At 38.9% G+C, this 19,783-nt stretch overlaps 1 protein-coding gene and 1 long non-coding RNA gene across 4 annotated transcripts; both read left to right on the top strand.

Moving 5' to 3' along the window:
• The first annotated feature begins 2,558 nt into the window (after positions 1-2,558).
• Positions 2,559-8,245, top strand: LOC146707992 (ubiquitin carboxyl-terminal hydrolase 37-like). Of its 3 annotated transcripts, none has more exons than XM_085459671.1 (18): positions 2,564-2,658; positions 2,857-2,912; positions 3,211-3,280; positions 3,390-3,473; positions 3,961-4,016; positions 4,336-4,426; positions 4,512-4,574; positions 4,660-4,784; positions 4,908-4,964; positions 5,065-5,196; positions 5,289-5,412; positions 5,499-5,650; positions 5,756-5,855; positions 5,996-6,072; positions 6,253-6,361; positions 6,971-7,028; positions 7,198-7,355; positions 7,442-8,244. In XM_085459671.1, the coding sequence occupies exons 1-18, from the start codon at positions 2,632-2,634 to the stop codon at positions 7,445-7,447; spliced, it is 1,545 nt and encodes a 514-aa protein (XP_085315797.1). In that variant the 5' UTR covers positions 2,564-2,631; the 3' UTR covers positions 7,448-8,244. The 3 variants fall into 3 exon arrangements, with proteins under 3 accessions (XP_085315799.1, XP_085315797.1, XP_085315798.1); XM_085459672.1 differs by having other exon boundaries at positions 4,684-4,784; positions 7,442-8,243; XM_085459673.1 differs by lacking the exons at positions 4,336-4,426; positions 4,512-4,574; positions 4,660-4,784 and having other exon boundaries at positions 2,559-2,658; positions 7,442-8,245.
• Positions 8,246-16,899: 8,654 nt separating this feature from the next.
• On the top strand, positions 16,900-18,516 carry LOC146707991 (uncharacterized). The gene is made up of 4 exons (XR_014921097.1): positions 16,900-16,957; positions 17,508-17,561; positions 17,900-18,003; positions 18,325-18,516. It is a non-coding gene; the product is annotated as an uncharacterized LOC146707991 (long non-coding RNA).
• The last annotated feature ends 1,267 nt before the right edge of the window (positions 18,517-19,783 follow it).

The raw sequence follows: 19,783 nt of genomic DNA, 5'->3' as shown, positions 1-19,783 counted from the left end.
ACTCGACACATCACTAGCATACATGCACATCTAGTGCTCAGCGTCTAATTGTGTGTTTGTGTTTTTACCTTTTTGCAGTAGCGTAGTGAAACATTTGGGCGGTGGATAAATAATGGAAAATAAAATTCAGACTAGAGACGGCTTCAGGTGAGTACACGTGGTGCACAAGGACCAAAGCTCACCTTCTCAACCTGGACAAAATGAATTATTTTACACTGATACTGTAAACTTTTGTTTGTGTGTCAGGTTTCCATACATCGGAAACAGCTGCTGCATCTGTAATTCTGTCCATCCTGAGGAGAGTCCACACTCTACATCAGATCCTTGGCTCACCTATAATGATGCACAGGTGCTGCACACAACTGGATCTGCAGCTTGTGAGGAACAGCAGCACTCAGCCTACATCCTGTTTTACAAGATTAACGTAAGAAGACACAGTCTCACTAACCACTTTAATAGTGACTTGTGTCCCAAATACTGTTTATTTGTCTTAGTTACAGATAGTGAAATAAAATGGGAAATGATTGTTTCATAATTGTATACTCAGCTTGGTCGAGAACGAGGGGCAGGATTTTGAATTGATGCCATTGGTGCATTTACTAAAGTTCTGGGGTCAGTTTGAATATCAGTGACTTTGACCTTGAGTTCAAGTTTTCTGAAAATGTTGTGAATGCTACAACTCTGTGACGAGAAGTAAGTCTCCTAGGTCTTTAAATTTGTATATAGGTGCATTTACTAGGAAGCTGAAGGGTTGCACTGCGGGCCATCTGTAGAGGTGTAGAGTCAACAACCTGTCTCTGAATGTTTAGATTAGATTAGATTAGATTAGATTAGATAGAACTTTATTAATCCCTCGGGTGGGTTCCTCTGGGAAATTCGATTTCCAAAAAAGCACAGCACCGACAGAAGTTACAGAGTTACTGAATATTATATATATATACACACACACACACACACACACACACACACACACACACACACACACACACACACACACACACACACACATATATAAATACAGAGACAATATAAATAAAATATACGAAGGGGATAAATAGAATAAATAGGAATAAAAAATAAAAATACAAGTGAATTGCACATTTCAAGTATTGAGTCTATTGCACTGTTGACTATTTACAAAAGTATTGCACAAAAGGTATTGCACAGTGAGGTGAAGAGGCACTACAGCTTAGTTGTTCCCCCCTCCTTTGTCCTCCTGTTTCCCCTCCCTCTCCCCTCCAGAGAGGAGTTAAACAGTCTGATGGCGTGTGGGACAAAGGAGTTTTTAAGTCTGTTAGTTCTTGTCTTTGGGAGAAGCAACCTGTCACTGAACAGACTCTTCTGGTTGTTAATGGCCATGTGCAGAGGATGCCCAGCATTGTTCATAATGTCCATCAGTTTCTTTAATGTCCTTTTCTCTGCCACTGTCACCAGAGTGTCCAGCTTCATGCCGACCACAGAGCTAGCCCTCCTGATCAGTTTCTCCAGCCTGGATGAGTCCTTCTTTGCTGTGCTGCTCCCCCAGCACACCAAAACAAAACAAAAGAGATCGTTGACTTCAGGAGAGCACAGTGGGATCACTGCCCACTTAACATGAATGGATCCTCTGTGGAGGTCGTCAAGAGCACCAGATTTCTTGGTGTCCACCTGGCGGAGAACCACTCCTGCTCCCTCAACACCAGCTCCATAACCAAGAAGGCCCAGCAGCGTCTCTACTTCATGCAGAAGCTGAGGAAAGCCCATCTCCCACCATCCATTCTCACCACCTTTTACAGTGGGACTAATGAGAGCATCCTAAGTAGCTGCATCACTGTCTGGTATGGTAACTGCAGCGTATTGGATCGCAGTACCCTACAACGGATTGTGAGAGCAGCTAAGAAGGTCATTGGAGCCCCTCTCCCCTCCTTATAACACCCGCTTGCTGGAGGACCCCACACAGCCTTCAAACACACTCTTCACCCTGCTGCCTTCTGGAAAGAGGTCCCACAACATCCGGGCCCTCGCTACCAAACTACGGAAAAGTTTCTTCCCACAAGCCGTCAGACCCCTGAACACTCAGTGACTGCACTGGCACACGCACACCTTCACACATGTCACTACCAAGCACTTATCTGCAGTATCTCACACTCATATACATACATACAGACACCAAGTTACTTTTGCACAATACTCAGCATTTTGCACATTTCCATTGTCTTGTGTCTGTTTCGTCCTGTTCTGTCACGTTTTGCACTGTTTTGTCTTGTTTATTTTTGCAATTTATGCACACTGCACTTTATGTAGTCCTGGGTTTGTCCGTATATGTCATATATAGCACCAGGGTCTCGGAGGAACGCTGTCTCGTTTCACTCTGTACAGCACCTCTGCACGTGGTTAAAATGACAATAAAAGCCACTTGACTTGACCTGTTTTGTGTAGCAGTTGCTTGGAGACGAGCACCATACAGTTCAAATGAGCATACATTCCAAAATATGCAAATTTGCCCCATACATCATAATGATGATGTTTGCTGTTCAGGGTATGAACGTTCTATGCTGAAAGTTTATAAATATACAACCTTTGACTGCTTGTTTTCAGTTGAACTTTTGCAAAGCTGAGGAGATTTTGGCTGCGATCACATCAAGTCCAAAGATGTTTAAACTTCTTTTTCACAGAAAGGTAAGTTTGAAGAGACTCGCAGCACATTTCTATGAATATTTTCTTATGGTAAACAAGCATTTTTGAAACTTTTAAGGAAGCTTCTTGGATGATTTCTGTAAAAACTGAATTTTGAATCCAAATGAAGGATTTTGTATTTTCATACCATATACTTTGTTTTATGCCATTACTGATGTTGGTTTTCTTGTTTCTAAACAGAAATCACACAAACAAAACGTGGCAGAGAAGGAAATTCCTTCTACGTCTCATCAGAGGTAAAGAAATGCGCCAGTCTTTAATGCTGCTGGAGATATTTATAGCAGTGGTTGAGTTGGAGCTCTTTTATTTCCCTTTTATTGGTGTTTTGTATTTACATCTTTTTTACTACTTCTAGTCTTGTCTATAATTTATATTGATTCAGAGATTAGCGTTTGAAAATGTAGAGTGTAAATGTACAAAATACATGATTTTGTTCCATTACAGTTATTAATTTTTATCTGCAATCTCCAGCATGTACTCCTTGTTAAAAATTTGCACTTTGAAAAATAACATTTACACTTTTGTCCTCATCAGCATCCCGGATGCTCCTGTTACTGAAAATGGTCAAAAGAAGAGAAAATGGAGACACCTCTGCTGTTCCTCGGTTTGCTTTTACACAAAACATATGAAATGCACATTCTCTTTAAATTGCACTTGTTAATTTAAAGTGACTTTACTTTTTTAATAAACGTATGTTTGTTCGTCCTCTGCAGCAAACTGACAGCGATGCAGAGGCAGAGAGCAACACTGTGAAGACACAAAAAAAGTGTCGCTGGTTTCTTTTTAAATTCTGGAAGGTATGTTTTATGGAAAGAGTCACTGTCATCAAGCATTTACTCATCACAGTTAAATGAGAAGAATTAAGAGCAATTTAACACACAGCCATGTCCTCAAATTAAGTTCAAAGATGTTTAAACGTTTTTTTTTCACAGAAAGGTAAGTTCGAAGAGACTTGCAGGATGTTTCTCTAAATATTTTTATGGTGAATAAGCATTTTTGAAGCTTCATGGATGATTTCTGTAAAAACTGAATTTTGATCAGAACCAAATGAAGGATTTTGTATTTCATAGGACAAACTTTAAAACTCAATTTAAGGCATGAATAAATTGTTTTTATTTTATTTAAAGATATTCCTATATCTGCTTCATGAGCTGACAGCTCACTAAAGTGATAAATAATATGAAATAATACCAAATTCTCTAACTGGACATTTTTCATGGAGAGACCCACTTGGTATGTTTGTTTTATGCCATTACTGATGTTGCTTTTCTTGTTTCTAAACAGAAATTACACAAACAAAACGTGGCAGAGAAGGAAATTCCTTCTACGTCTCATCAGAGGTAAAGAAATGCGCCACTCTTTAATGCTGCTGGAGATATTTATAGCAGTGGTTGAGTTGGAGCTCTTTTATTTCCCTTTTATTGGCATTTTTCTTCCACCTTGTGTATTTACATCTTTTTTACTCCTTCTAGTCTTGTCTATTATTTATATGGATGCAGAGATTAGCGTTTGAAAATGTAGAGTGTAAATGTATAAAATACATGATTTTGTTCATGTTGGTATTCCATTACAGTTATTCACTTTTATTAGCAATCTGTATTAGCAAAATGTACTCCTTCTTATAAATTTCCACAACATTTACACTTTTGTCCTCATCAGCATCCCGGATGCTTCTGTTGCTGCCACACCAGCTAACCCTGAAAATGGCCAAAAGAAGAGAAAATGGAGACACATCTTCTGCTGTTCCTCGGTTTGCTTTTACACAAAACATATGAAATACACATTCTCTTTAAAATGTACTTTTTAATAAACTTATGTTTGTTCGTCCTCTGCAGCAAACTGACAGCGATGCAGAGGCAGAGAGCAACACTGTGAAGACTCTTTTTAAATCCGGGAAGGTATGTTTTATGGAAAGAGTCACTGTCATCAAGCATTTACTCATCACAGTTAAATGAGAGCAATTAAGAGCAATGAGGCACACAGCTATGTCCTATATATTTATATCAGGTAAGAAGCACCACGGAAACGATCCCAGCAGACCTGAGTTGGGACACTTGGATTATGGAGCTTCTGGACCAAGAGAGTGGATGGGAGCATGTGTTTAACAGGTAAGAGAAAGACGTCCTCCAAAATGTTTCAGCGTCAAAGCTCATGCATCCATGCACATACACTGCTCAGCATCCTGACATCTTTCCTAATTTTGTGTTTGTGTTTTTACCTTTTTGGAGCAGTGTAGCATGCGGTGGAGAAATAATAGAAAGTCAAACTGGGACTATAGACTGCTTCGGGTGAGTACACGTGGTGCACAAAGACCAAAGCTCACTTTGTCAAAGTGGAGAAAATGAATTCTTTTACACTGATACTGTAAACGTTGTGCGTGTGTGTCAGGTTTCCAAACATCGGAAACACCTGCTATATGAACTCCTGCCTGCAGAGCCTCCTCAACATTGAGGAGTTCATAAGAGACATCAGGCGTCAGGAGGTTTTGTGGAGCACAGATCCAGAAGCTCAGCTCTTAAGGTGCGCTACGTCAACCTTCTACTTTCTTCAAAAACCTGAAGAACAAAGAGATCTAACAGCAGAAATGTCTGTTTACCCTTTCCTTTCTACAGAAGGCTCATTGATGTCAGGGACTGTCATGAGTCAACAGATTATGGCCTTAAAGATCACCACCTAAGAGCTTTTAAGAAGGCATTCAGCAGTCAAGCTCCTGAATACACCGGCAGTGCACAGAAAGTGCGTCAGCTATTTGGACATTTTGTTTTTTTGCTTTACCTTCTGATTTTGATGTACTGTTTTAAATCTCTCTGCTTTTCTTTCAGGACGCTCATGAATTCCTAACATTGTTCCTCAATGAGGTCAAAAGGCTCGCACCTCACCTGGAGAGGAACGCAGCTCTCCTGGGCCAAAGTTATACCTGCCCAGTAGAAGAGCATCACATTTTTAAAATGGAAAACATGAGGACATGCAAGAGGTAAGCCTGTCTTTCAGAAACGCAGAGCTGGTTGCAATATTTTCATATACCTCTTTTCCACCTACCTGATCTTTACTTTAACTACGTTACTCCTGAAATGTGTAGCTGTGGTCACCAATCATCACAGCACGAGGACTTCACCAGCTTGTCTCTTGACCTTGTTCCAGAGGGGTCTATTATAAACATGTTAGAGACATACTTGAAGGTAAGATCACAAATTCCAATAGAGTTGTAGTGTCAGCGATCTTAACACACCTTTTTTGTTAGTGTTTGTGCGTATGTGTGTGTGCATATGTTGAGATTTCTTTCTACCATAAAGCCTGTTTTCTCTGTGCTGTTGTTCAGGAACAAGAAATAGAATTTCGCTGTGATTGTGGAGGGACGGCCTCAGAACTGAAGTCGTCTTTTGATACACTGCCAAGGTGAGTAAGGTCACATCAGAAGTGATCGACTGACCAGGTTTCCAAACTGTGGCGCATCAAATATCAGAGTTTTTCGAGACAATACTTGAGCAGTCGTTTTCTCCCATCTTCTGTTTGTGTTTGACACTCATTCTTCTTATTTTCTACCTTGTTTGTGTTTTTTTTTTTCTTTTCTGCCAGAGTCCTGATCTTGCATCTGAAGAGGTTTGGCTTTACACAAACCTACAACATTAAGAAGGTGGATGACCCCGTCAGGCTGCAGAGGGACTTGGTGGTGCCATCCAATCAGGTAAAAACAGACTGCAGAACGTCTCAGGCTACGTCCACACTAGCCCTGATAGATTTGAAAACTCCGTGTCCACACTAGTGTTTTCAGTCATTTTCAAATAGTTGTGCGTCTGCATTGAAACGGCCGAAAACGCTTACGTTCCAGTCCTGCGCATGCGCAAAAGTGAGTGAGGATTACAGAATTTGAAGAAAAGCTATCCGGAGCATGTACAAACTGATATTAATCTTTTTTAGGGCTGTCAAAGTTGAGAGCAATCAAAACAACCGCTGTATAATGCACTCGGCTATCTTTGTTTAATTGCTCACATGACTGCATCACATGGCTAAAATGCGTCATCGTTTTAGAAAGTCTGCGTTTTCGAGTGTCCACACTGCGACGGGACAACTCCGTTTTGAAATGTGTGCGTTTTCGAGAGCATTTTCAAGATGCTGTGTTTTTCCTTGAGGAAAACGCCATCTCAGTGTGGACGGGAGGTCAAAGCGGAGAGAAAACGATGTGTTTTCAAACGAAAACGCATTAGTGTGGACGTAGCCTCAGCAAATCAGCTTAATTATGGCTCTGATGTGAGACTTTGTGAAACTAACACTCTTTGGATTTGTTCCTTCTCAGGGTGGTGGCTGTTATAGTCTTGTCAGCATCATCAATCATTATGGAGGCACAGAGTCAGGTAAAACAACAGACTTGTTACAAACAGAAAATGAAAACTTTCTACTTTTCAGTGAAGGACTCACACACAAAAGCTTTTGATGTTCTAAGACGCACTAAGTCAAAATCACTGTTTGCTTGAATCAGCTGACTTCCAGAAGTTGGATTCATTTGTCTTAATGTGATTTCAGGACACTACATCTGTAGTTCTGTCCATCCTGAGGAGAGTCAGCACTCTACATCAGATCGCTGGCTCACCTATAATGACGCACAGGTGCTCCACACAACCGGATCTGCAGCTTGTGAGGAACAGCAGCACTCGGCCTACATGCTGTTTTACAAGAGAAACGTAAGAAGACACAGCATCTCATCCTGAAGTGAGAGAATTTTTAAATGTCCTGTTACCTTGTTAACCAGTTTTGTCTTCATTCTCAGTTCTGAAACAGGAAATGGAAGGAAGGTCATCATCATGCTGAGAAGAAACAACACTCGTCCCAGCCCACCATCGCACACTGGAGGACAAGTACTGGTAAGTATTGCCCTCAGGAGGAAGGGTCCTCCCAGAGAGCCTGGTCCTCCCAAGATTTCTTCCTCCAGGAGGGAGTTTTTTCTTGCCACCGTCGCCCCACATTCACTGGTCTCATCAGCAGGGACATTTTTAACATCCTAAGACCTGAACTCTTTCATGGCATGCATTTTTAATTTCTCTGTGCCATTTGGGTTGATTGGGACCTGATGAATGTGAAAACAAAGACATCAGATTCGGACTATCTTTTTTTTGTTTCTCAAAAAAATGAGATCCACATATGAGGACATTCATTTTAAAGTTCGATTGAACAGTGGCAGTGTAATGTCCTCCCTCATAAGTGGATATCAGGTTTTTGAAGAGCAAAATTTTGTATTTTGGTCTCATAAATGTTATGTCCACATATGTGGACACCAGGTCCTAGGAGGTTAAAACAAAATCTACTAGTAGTGCAGCACTACTAGAGATCGTCCTTTTCTAGACCAGTGTTTGGCTTGCTCTCTGGAACAACAAATTAGTGCTGTCAGCGTTAACGTCATTTTAACTAATGACGTTTACGCTGACAGCACTAATTTGTTGTTATTATTATTAATATTATTATTAATTTATTTGTAAAATAAATTAAATTTAAAAAAACAAAGAAACAATTTGATTCTTTATGTTATTTTGTTTTATTAAAATCAAAATAACAACAAAACAAAAATAACTAATAAAAAAAATATTAAAAGTATTCAGCAGTGTTTTGTGAAATTTGTAATGAGCCTTAGTTAAGTTGATGTCACAGAAGTTTCTGAATCATTTAGATTGTTCAACAAACTGATTCACTCAGGTAAAGATGGTAAGCTGGAGCAATGGTACGCTTGGAGTTCAGTTTAAGTTTTCAGACAAACATTCACTCGATCAGTTGCAGCTTCTGCTTTTAAATAAATGATTTAGCTGCAAATGTTTAGCTGCAGGTAGCAAAGTCCAAAAGTGACAACATTTCCACTGCAGTCTCTCCAGAAATGGCTTATAAACTTTTGACCAAATTAGACATTTATCCTTGGATCATTGACAACCCTGTAGGGTGAAAATCTTTAATTGTACCTTTTATAACATTTTAACAAGTTACTGTCTCCTGCTGCATGTTTCCTGTTTTGGCTGAACTTCATCAGCAAAGCCCTCAAAGCAGCATATGAAAGAAAGTCATCTTTCATTGTTGTCTCCAGCGTGTTAAAAGAGAGATCGAGCTCAGTGATGAGTTTTGAAGCGGCTGCAGGGACTTCTCGAAGGTTTTGGCTCAAACAGTCGCAGGATGTTGTTCACAGTGGTGACACTGTTGACTGGTGATTGACAAGCACTGAGATACTAACATGACAAACACAAGAAACATCATGACTTATTCTCCTGAGTGCCTGCAAAACACAAACACAAAATCAAACTCAAAGCTTTTCTCTCAGGTGCTGGTGTGGCACAATCTAATGATAAGAAAGGTCATGCTTACAGCTTTTGGAGCACAGCTGCACAAAATAACAGCTTTTGGAGCACAAAATGCATTACAGGTAAACCCAGTACCCAAACATGTTAACAAGGATAAAGAAAAAACCTGAAACAAAAGCAGGTAGTGTGGTGATTTATGTTGTGAGGATGCTTTCACTCCCATCAAAGTCGCCCAGTGTTGAGAACCCAAATGAGCCCAAAAACCTCAAGTGGCTGCAACCAACAGCGAACGTCAAGAAGTGGATACTTGCATGTTGAGCCAGAAACATGCAGAAAACCCAAAAGAGGCAAGACAGCACACCTTGGTGCCACTCAGGCAGTACGAACACCTGGAAAGAGGAGCCCACAGTTCAGACCCAAGGACACTGGTAAGGACACCAGCCAGCCAGTTATAAGTCTAGTTTTAATTTTCATTTTAGTTAGTGTTATGGCCTGTCTAAGGGTGGCCAGACCATAATATAAGGGTGATCCACCCCTGTCTGACCCCAAGCAGCACATCACACAACCAGTACAATTTTGATGGTGATTTTTTTTCACAGTGATTGAATTCTAACAAAGGAAAGGAGCGAACTACAGCTTCGGGGTGGACCCCAAAACAACAAACAAAAGGGACCGTATCTAAAGGATGTACAAAACTTATTTATGAAAAGAATAAAACCAAATAACAATGTCTTATCTCCCTAACTAACAAAAACATGAGAAAAGGGTAATCGAATAGAGTGAACTATAGACTGTATAAAAGATAGGACCATTGCAACTTTACTGCAGCACTTCACCCTTTCACATAGTCCCAGCTCTTCTCTGTCATGTTTTATGGTGCTGCAAATGTCTTCAGTTGGTGAAAGGTCTGGGCTGCTGCTGTCTTGTTGTGCTTGCTATGCATCCCTGACTCGTTTCTTCTTTCTGCATCAAGTAAGGAATGTAGTGAAAGTTCCCAAGAGGTTAAAAACACCACTGAAAAAATGCCATCAGACCTGAGTTGGGACACTTGGATTATGGAGCTTCTGGACCAAGAGAGTGGATGGGAGCATGTGTTTAATAAGTAAGAGAATAACGTCCCCCAAAATGTCCCTAACTAACAAAAACATGAGAAAAGGGTAATCAAATAAAAAGGCCGTCCACCCCTACATGCTCCTGTATAAAGAAACAAGTAACACAAAGCCTGCTGGTTGAGGTCCATGGCGGTGTCATCTTATATGTTGTCTCCAGGTCAAGCAGACAACATATAAGATGGATAGACAGACAGATTTCAAAATAGCCAGCTGGAATGTTAAGGGGTTGAATAACGGGATTAAGAGGAAGAAAATATTAACATATCTAAAGTTATTAAGAGTTTATATAGCCTTTATTCAAGAAATGCACATGTGCAAGTCAGAAGCCTTAAAACTTAAATGTTCCTGGGTAGGTAAAGTCTTTTACAGTCCTGGAACTGGTAAAAGTAGGGGAGTGTCGGTTCTGATTCATAAAGCAGTTAGCTTTGCTGAAACAAAAGTAATAACAGATAAGGGAGGTAGATTTATATTGGTTTATGGACAACTACTGGACACACCAATAATTTTATGTAATATCTATGCACCTAATGCGGACATACTCGCCTTTTTTCATAACCTGTCACAGTATCTTTTGGAATTAGAAGGTGCACAAATAGTGGTAGGAGGAGATTTTAATCAAATACTGGATCAAGACCTAGATAGATCACTTCCTAGGAGAGGCACAGAGAGTAAATCTGTAGTTGCCATAAGGCAGATGACCTCAGATTTAGGTCTGAATGATATTTGGTGGACAATGCATCCAGAAGGCAGGGAATATTCCTTTTACTCTCCGCCTCATAATGTTTATACTAGAATCGACTACTTTATTTCTGAAGCCTTAGTGAATAACTCTATAGATTCTAGTATTGGTAATATAGTATTCTCGGACCATGTGCCAATTTTTCTATGTCTTGGAAATATTTTACAGATACCTCAAAGCCGCAGATGGCATTTAAATGTGTCCTTAATTAAAGACTCTGGGTTTATTAAATTGATAAGAGATGAAATCCAATTTTACAAACAGACAAATAATCGAGAGGACACTACATTGGCTACTTGGTGGGATGCTATGAAGGCATACTTAAGGGGGAGGATAATTTCTTACGCTCCCTTTAAAAAGAAGGCAGCTAACAAGAATATCATTACGTTAGAAGCCAAATTAAAGGCACTTGAGGCAGTACATTCCCATACAAAAGACAGAGTTACGTTGAATAAAATTGTTAAAGTTAAATATAAGTTGAATGTACTGTACAACAGAAAGGCAGAATACGCTTTATTTCGCATTAATCAAGCATATTGGGAAATGGGAGAAAAGCCGAGTCGTTTATTAGCATACTGTCTTAAACAGAAAGACAGTATGAACCATATCCCAGGCATACGACAATCACATGGGGTTATTTCAGCTTCTATTAGACATATAAATGATGGATTCAGGGCCTTTTACAATAATCTTTATTCTACACAAGGTAGTTTAGATGAACAGAAATTCGAAGCATTCTTTACTGATTTAAACCTGCCACAGCTTTCTACTACTGACCAGCAGATTATAGATGCTCCAATTACAGTGGAGGAGATTACCCATGCAATTAACAGTATGCCACTTAATAAATAATAATAAATTCCTGGTATTGTATTGGCGCATCTTTGTTCAATCGGTTATTCTGTTACTTTGCCACGTTACCTCTCGTGCTGTCGATGTTCAGTACAAGTCCATATGGCCGCTGTTTGACAAAAGTAAAGGTCAAAGGACATTTTTTTGGTTTATTCAGTCGTCATTGACAATAAAACTGCACATTAAGAACCCCAGTAATTGTGTCCTGTGTGGCTAATCATTTCCCAGGCTACATAATTTTGGTACCAGGAGTGGGGTGTGCAGCAGAAGGAGAGTTTTAGTTCACTAACTTATAACTGGCAGCACAGTGGCATGTTATTTCCTTTTTATTAAAAATACAAAAAAATACGGCAGTGGTGAAGACTACAGGGACTAACCATCACTGCGGGAGGACGTGCGGAGGTGGTGATTCTGCAGAGTTGCTGGTGCGGCGCTTGGAACAGAACCCATCTGGACCTGGCAATCTGATAGCAGCAAACAAGATTTGTCTTGTTCCTTGAACTGGACTTTTCCCATAGTATCCTTATTATAGCTAAACTATACTTAAGCTTGGACTGTGGACTGAATTAGAAGCGCCATTTCAAGTGCTCCAGATGCTGGGGATAAGGCCAGTGGTGGGGATTTATCCAGTCAGGGCCCATTAGAGCCGGCAGGACCAAGTAGGGCTCCAGATGATGAGATACAAAACCAGCTTCAGGAGCTGACGAGGTTGAGGGATGACCTTATCAGATTAACTGATGAAACAAGGGCTTAAAGGGACAGTGCTGGTCGTGCCCTTAACCGTTCATACATTTGTGTTCCACGTGAACGCCAGGTCCAAGTCTTTACAGGGGAATTGGGAAAGGACGGGAGGTCTGTTGAAGAATTTATTGAAGAGGTTGAAAGAGTGACGAGGTCCAGAGAACAGAGCACCGAGGAACAGTGTGATTTTATACTCTCATTGTTGCGTGGACCAGCACTTGAGGAAGTGAGGTTATGTATGACCCAGACCCAGGACCCTGACACTGAGTGCTTCCAAAATAAATAAAAATGTTGTCACCGTTAATGCAAATGTATGTGTCTTATATTACACACACTCTTTTTTTTTAACAGAGGGCACTATAATTGTCAAAGAGCCTGCTGAGAGCATCACTTTGAAGTGTTAAACAGAAGGAAGTCCCCTGAGCAATGATGGATATGCTGGGATGTATCTGTATCATAATTTTACTGAACAGAATGAGGTGTACTTCAATAACAAAACTGTGGAGCGACCAAGACTCAAAGTCAGAATTTGGGTAAATGAAGCTTTCATGAATTACGAGATCACCATCATTAATCTGACCGTGGATGATTCTGGTGTTTACACTTCTGTCTACAAAGAATTGCTTGACAGGAGCGTTGACTCCAACGTCTACAGAGTTTTTGTGAGAGGTGTGTGTTTTTTTCTTCTGTTTGTTAAAAACTCCACAATCTCATTGAGTAATTCACAATGCTTCAGAGTTGGCTAATTGCAGTGTACTGTATGCATGCATACAGTCCCATTTCCATCTTCAAGACATGATGCTTATCTTTTTCCTCAGCTAAGAAAGTGAAAAGTGCAGAAATGTCTAAGAATAGGAAGGAAACTTCCTTTACGCTTACCTACACAGTGATGATATTACACCTGAATGTGGTCATTTGATCTACAAGAAAGTCAGTTTCTCATAAGCCTAAACCTAAAGCTCACAACGTAGTCAATAATTATCCCCCTTGGAATGGGTTAAGGTCTATAAAAAGATTAAAAAGCATATAAAAAGTTACTGTATTAACACAAGTTTGGCACACCTACCCCTGTAGGTGTAGGACTCTTCATGTTAACATAATCTATTTATTTATTATTTTATTACTTTTTACAGTTTGTAAAATGATCTAAAAAGAGAATTTAACAGGTGGCATAGATAGAGGTGGATGGTATACACCCTTCTAGCTATCTGTATGACACATACAACGAGAATAGAAACATTTTTTTAGCTTTAGATGAGTTGTTCTTCAGTGCACATTGCATATTTATTGTTACAACATTCTAATAAAAGATGTACCCCAGAGTTATAGTGTAATTACAGGAAAACAACTAATTTGTTATAACCCATGTCTTCCTATATTTTCACAGGAAATGCATGTACAAACCGAGAAGAGCTCCAGACCACCGCAAAAAAGCGTTATCTACTACTGGTCTTAATCATCAGCACTGGTGTCCTCGGCATGCTGTTAGTCATAACATTCATCATATTCATCGTCCAGAGGGTAAGCTCATGTCCTTCTGCTTAAAATTAATCTTTTCTGGAATAAATCGTTTTGAAATCTGTTAAAATTGTTATACTACACACACACAATCACTGCAGTCTTGTTTTACTATTGACAGGTGAAACAATGGAGTAGCTGCAGGGCAATCCACTGATTTTGTAATCAAAGTTATACGAACACTGGTGTGCAACCTCCATCAGCTCCAGAGTTTCCTTTGCAGTGCCGTTAAATCTAAGGATTTTCTTTTTGTTGTTGTTGATGTTGTTTTAACAATGTAGTAATTTCAATCAAAATAACTGAGACAAAATGTCAAACATTATCATGCTTAAGAGCTAAACAATCAATTCACTCCATGTGCACGACAATATCTGAATGGTGCAGAGAGATGACTACATTTAAGGATTTATAATCCTTTAGTTTGTATCTACCTAAAAGTTGTATGCCCTCCACCCCTATCAGAAATTATACATTAGCTCATTTATCTTTATATTATTACAGCAATTTATTTAATATGCTTATTCTTACTGGAAATTACTGCACTCCCCAGGAGGGAGCTCAGGCGCTCTGTAATCAGTCATCACTAAGTAATCAGAGATGACTCTGACATTAGCCCAGATCCTTTGCTTTGGGGACAAACAAAAAGACCTGTTTTAAAAGATTTTGGTGCATTGTAATTATGATTATTTTGTCACGATCCTGGGTCTTTTGACCCTGAGTTTTGAGTTTTAGTTTATTTCTATGTTTAAGTCGTTTAGGTTTTCTGAGTTCATCTCTATTATGCTTAGGTTGCCGTTACAGTTCTTTGTTATTAGACTCCGCTTGTGTCTTCAGCCCTATGTTAAGTCTCCCTTGCCCTTCATGTGTTTCATGTCTGCATGTCTTTTGTCGTCAGGTTCGTGTAGTCATGTCTGCGTTTCATTATGTTTCCTGTTTTATTTTGAAGAGGTCCTGTGTTCAGTGTGTTTAGCTTTATGTTTCCCCTGTGATGTCGTTATTTTCATGTGTGTCAGCTGCTTCCCCATGTGTACCTACTTCCCTCATTAGGGCGGGGCCATCTGCTGCGACTGGTTGGGGTGAAGGACGACAGGATGAAAGACATGCTGTGGAAGAGAGCCAGAGATTAATAACAAGTGTGATTCATCAGATAGGTCTGTTAACACATAGTGAGTGAGAAAGGTGACTGAAAAGGAAATACTCAATGCATCATGGGAATTCTCCAGCAGTCTACACCTATTGCAGCATAACTAAGGGGAGGATTCAGGGTCACCTGGTCCAGCCCTAACTATATGCGTTGGCAAAAAGGAAAGGTTTAAACCTAATCTTAAAAGTAGAAATAGTGTCTGTCTCCCAAATCCAAACTGGAAGCTGGTTCCACAGAAGAGGGGCCTGACCTGAAAATGCATGGATTTTTTGCGCGATCGTGTAAAACTATATCTTCAGTTTTTTCTCCACTTTGCCCACAAGAGGGCAGAGTTGTCATGGCAGCAAATATACAACATCATAACCACTCATATAAATGAGTGTAGAAACAGAGATAGTGATAGATAAATATGAACATAAATAGATAAATATAGGGATATAGGTATAAATATACATATAAATATAAAAGGTGTGTGTTTATGATTCCTTTTTTGGTTTATGCCTGTTAAACATAAAAGAGAAATCTTAACTCCATCTCAGATCAGCTCTGTGAGAAGGATGTTGCTGTTTTTCACTAGTGTATCAATTAATGTACTCAATATACCAAATATTTGGGCACTAGTATTAACCACATGTTTCCTGCTTTTATAAGTCTTTAATCCAGGAATAAAATCCCAGGGATTCATATGGCTAAAATGACCATTTAATCCACATGAATCATTCTGCTAGAGAGGCTTTCTCACTAGCAGACTATACTGGAAAGCAATATTTATGAGTTGGTGTTCGAGTTAGACAAGGAGGATGAATTCAGTACTTTGTATCAATCCTGGAACTAAACGTAAATGTATCTTCTGGCTCCATTATGGCAGAATTCATGGTTTATACATGAAAAGAATTCCTACATGAATGAATAACTAACTATATGAATAGTTTTATTACTTTTTGGGATTCGTAGTAATAGCATGAATTAAAACTATTGTTGATGAACTGAGTTCCCCCTCTTTTGCTTTTTAATGCTTGGCACATTTATGTGTCTTATTTGTTTTATTGAGTTCTTTATACATTTGTAAACCTTTGTTTTATTCGTACACATTTTCAGAGTGTTACATAAAGCTACACGCTGTCTAAATGAGTGAATGTAATGAATGATTTAATCTCACAGGATGCACACATCATTGATCTACATCAAAAACCATACAGGAAACACTGCTTGTTGTCTGAACTGGTGCATAAGTATGCGCATTGTGTTTGAAACAGAGACTTTATGCTGTTAGTGCTGCAGAGATGGTACGACTCTGTTGGGCCATATTATTGATTTGTTATTATTGCTATTCAGGTATGTCCATTTACTTTTCTTATAATATTTTCTTGTGTTGGTATAGTTCAAGACTGCTTGGAACAATATTTACAAAATCATCAGACAAAGATATTTTTATCCATACTGACTTATTAATGTTGACGTTTATATATTATATTATATTATATTATATTATATTATATTATATTATATTATATTATATATTTTTACACCAACTAATCAGATATTTTGTCTTTTTTTTTAATAACAGAGAGCACTATAATCATCACAGAGCCTGGTGAGAGCATCACTTTGAAATGTTCCTCAGAAGAATGCCCCCAAAACAATAGTCGATATACCGGGATGTATCTGTATCATAGGTTTACTGAACAGAATGAGGTGTATTACTATATCAACCAGGTAAACAGCAAAGTTTCTGTGCGATTGAGATTCAAAGGCAGGATTGAGTCAAACGGAGCTCCCATGAACCACAGCATCACCGTGACTAATCTGACTGTGGATGATTCTGGTGTCTACACTTGTGTCTACACAGAATCAGTAGACAAAAGTGCTGAGTGCAAAGTCTACACAGTTTTTATAAGAGGTGTGTTGTTGTTTTTTACCGTTCTTCTTAAAAACTCTCTATTTTTATCCTGTAACTCGCATCTCTGTAGAGCTGGCCAAATGCAGGACATTGTCTGTTGAATATGCAAATCTATGCAATGTTTTGTAATCTTGAATTTTGTGAAGGTGAGAAATTGCAGAAATATCCAAGAAAAAGCAATATCATAACCTATGCAGTGGCGGCATTACACTTGAATGTGATCTCAGCTTCTTTACAGCCAAAATTTAACTCCAATGGGCTAAATTATATAAATAAAAGACTCTTACTTTTATTATTGTCTTTCATATTGTTTTAATATTTCTTTCAGTTTTTAAAATGATGTGAAAAAGAAAATATCACTAGTCTACCAGTATTTTAATAATTTTTAATGTTCTTCTCTTTCTGGGTTTTTTATGGTTTCTGAGAATTATTTAACAAGCAGAAAATTTATTGATGGAAAAGTACAAAAGATTGTCGTGTAAATATTTTAAGGGCAGCTGCAAGATTTGAGACATTTGGTGTAACCTGCATTTTCCTTCATTTTGCACAGGGGTACATGTAGTGGAGAACTGTTCCTGTGAAAATACACCCAAGATACCCACGAGTGAGTTCAGTACACCGTTATTGGTTTTAAATAGCCAAATTTCTATGATTTTTTGCAGTTGGCTGCAAAATAAACAAGAGTTGTGGTTCTAATTTGACATAAATTAGTCCACCCTTATTTTTATTTTACTGCTTGCCTATATGATACATACAGTTTAGTTTTAGATGACCTCTCTTCAGGGTTTCAGAGAATTCTGTATTGCATTGCAAAGAGTAAAAACAGTACATTTAAAGACGTGCGACCAGAAAAAAAAAAATTACAGCAAATTTCTTGTGTAGCTGCACTAAAATACCACAGCTTGTATAAGCAAATATCCAATTTTCCTATATTTTTCACAGCACATCCTGGACAAGATGACCAGCACATCTTGGTGTTGATCATCAGCATTGGTGTCTTGGGCGTGCTGTTAATCGTAGTCTTCATCCTATTGATCATTCAAAAGGTGAGTTCAGTTCTGTCTGCTTAAAGGTTTTAAAGTAAGGTCATGCTCTGCAAGCTATCATGTGCAGCAGTGGTTATTTTGTATAGCTGCAGATACAGTAAGTTTTCACATTTATCAGAATCACCGCAAATGCTTAGAACTGCTGTAATCATTATAAATCTTCTTGCCCTGAGTTCATGATAACATCTAAAACCACTGACTGCTCTGTTTGCATCTTAGAGTGCAGCTGCAGATGTTTGCACGCACACACACACACACATATATATGTATGTATGTATACAAACTTGTATACAAACTTTTTTGGTGTTTTACTACCAACAGGTGAAACAAAAGCGTAGTGACAACATAAGACCAAGACGTTCGATGCAAGAATCCAATGACGTTTACGAAGTCATGACCAAGAGTGACCTCTCCCCTGTCTCAGGGCACTAATCAAACTCAAGTCCCTATGAGTTTGATTAGTAATGCAGTCAAATGTTGTTGGCTCACTGAAGTCTCATGAAGTCATTTCAATCACAGGTCAAAATGTCAAACATTAATTTGTTTTTGGTTTTTTTTACATTTTTTAAACACTGGTTAATCGAAACCACTTGAATTATTTCAAATCATTCTTAGTATTGATCAGCATTATTTTCACTGTCATATTTCATTGTATAGTATTGGTCTATATTTGAATAATGAAGCACAAGTACTGCAAATAGATAAAGGAGTTGGTACACACAATCGTTTTTCTTTTTCTTTTCTTTTTTTTGCTTATTTAATAGAAAATAGACTATTGTGTTTAAAAATATACACTTAGTGTGTAAATAGATCTTCGGCCAATTAATGGATTCTCATGATTAATTAGAATTAGTCCATTAAAAAAAGATAGGAATGGGTATAGTTTTGCAGCTGAGATGGACATTGTTGCTCTGCTTTTATATATGTGGCCAAAGACCAACCATATACGTAGTACACCAAAACCAGAGGAGAAAGGGACGCGTAGACAGTTGCATGCCATGGAGGTAAGTTTTTAGTCATGTCTGCACTTTCAGAAGATATACAGTGGCTTGCAAAAGTATTCGGCCCCCTTGAACTTTTCCACATTTTGTCACATTACAGCCACAAACATGAACCAATTTTATTGGAATTCCACATGAAAGACCAATACAAGGTGGTGTACACGTGAGAAGTGGAACGAAAATCATACATGAATCCAAACATTTTTTACAAATAAATAACTGCAAAGTGGGGTGTGCGTAATTATTCAGCCCCCTTTGGTCTGAGTGCAGTCAGTTGCCCATAGACATTGCCTGATGAGTGTTAATGACTAAATAGAGTGCACCTGTATGTAATCTAATGTCAGTACAAATACAGCTGCTCTGTGACGGCCTCAGAGGTTGTCTAAGAGAATATTGGGAGCAACAACACCATGAAGTCCAAAGAACACACCAGACAGGTCAGGGATAAAGTTACTGAGAAATTTAAAGCAGGCTTAGGCTACAAAAAGATTTCCCAAGCCTTGAACATCCCACGGGGCACTGTTCAAGCAATCATTCAGAAATGGAAGGAGTATGGCACAACTGTAAACCTACCAAGACAAGGTCGTCCACCTAAACTCACAGGCTGAACAAGGAGAGCGCTGATCAGAAATGTAGCCAAGAGGCCCATGGTGACTCTGGACGAGCTGCAGAGATCTACAGCTCAGGTGGGGGAATCTGTCCATAGGACAACTATTAGTCGTGCACTGCACAAAGTTGGCCTTTATGGAAGAGTGGCAAGACGAAAGCCATTATTAACA

Source organism: Copadichromis virginalis, linkage group LG6 (assembly GCF_057382275.1).
Source record: "Copadichromis virginalis isolate Kocher_CV1m ecotype Utaka linkage group LG6, C_Virginalis_male_GT1.1, whole genome shotgun sequence".
In the NCBI taxonomy this organism is placed as follows: domain Eukaryota; kingdom Metazoa; phylum Chordata; class Actinopteri; order Cichliformes; family Cichlidae; genus Copadichromis; species Copadichromis virginalis.
The sequence above is the reverse complement of the archived record's forward strand: the minus strand, read 5'-3'. Positions and strand labels throughout refer to the sequence as shown.

Coding starts and splice junctions, on each gene's coding strand:
- LOC146707992 (XM_085459671.1), top strand. CDS start 2,632: ATGTTTAAACTTCTTTTTCACAGAAAG. Junction 4,785..4,907: donor TGGGAGCATGTGTTTAACAG/GTAAGAGAAAGA, acceptor TTTTTGGAGCAG/TGTAGCATGCGGTGGAGAAA. Junction 5,413..5,498: donor ACACCGGCAGTGCACAGAAA/GTGCGTCAGCTA, acceptor CTTTTCTTTCAG/GACGCTCATGAATTCCTAAC.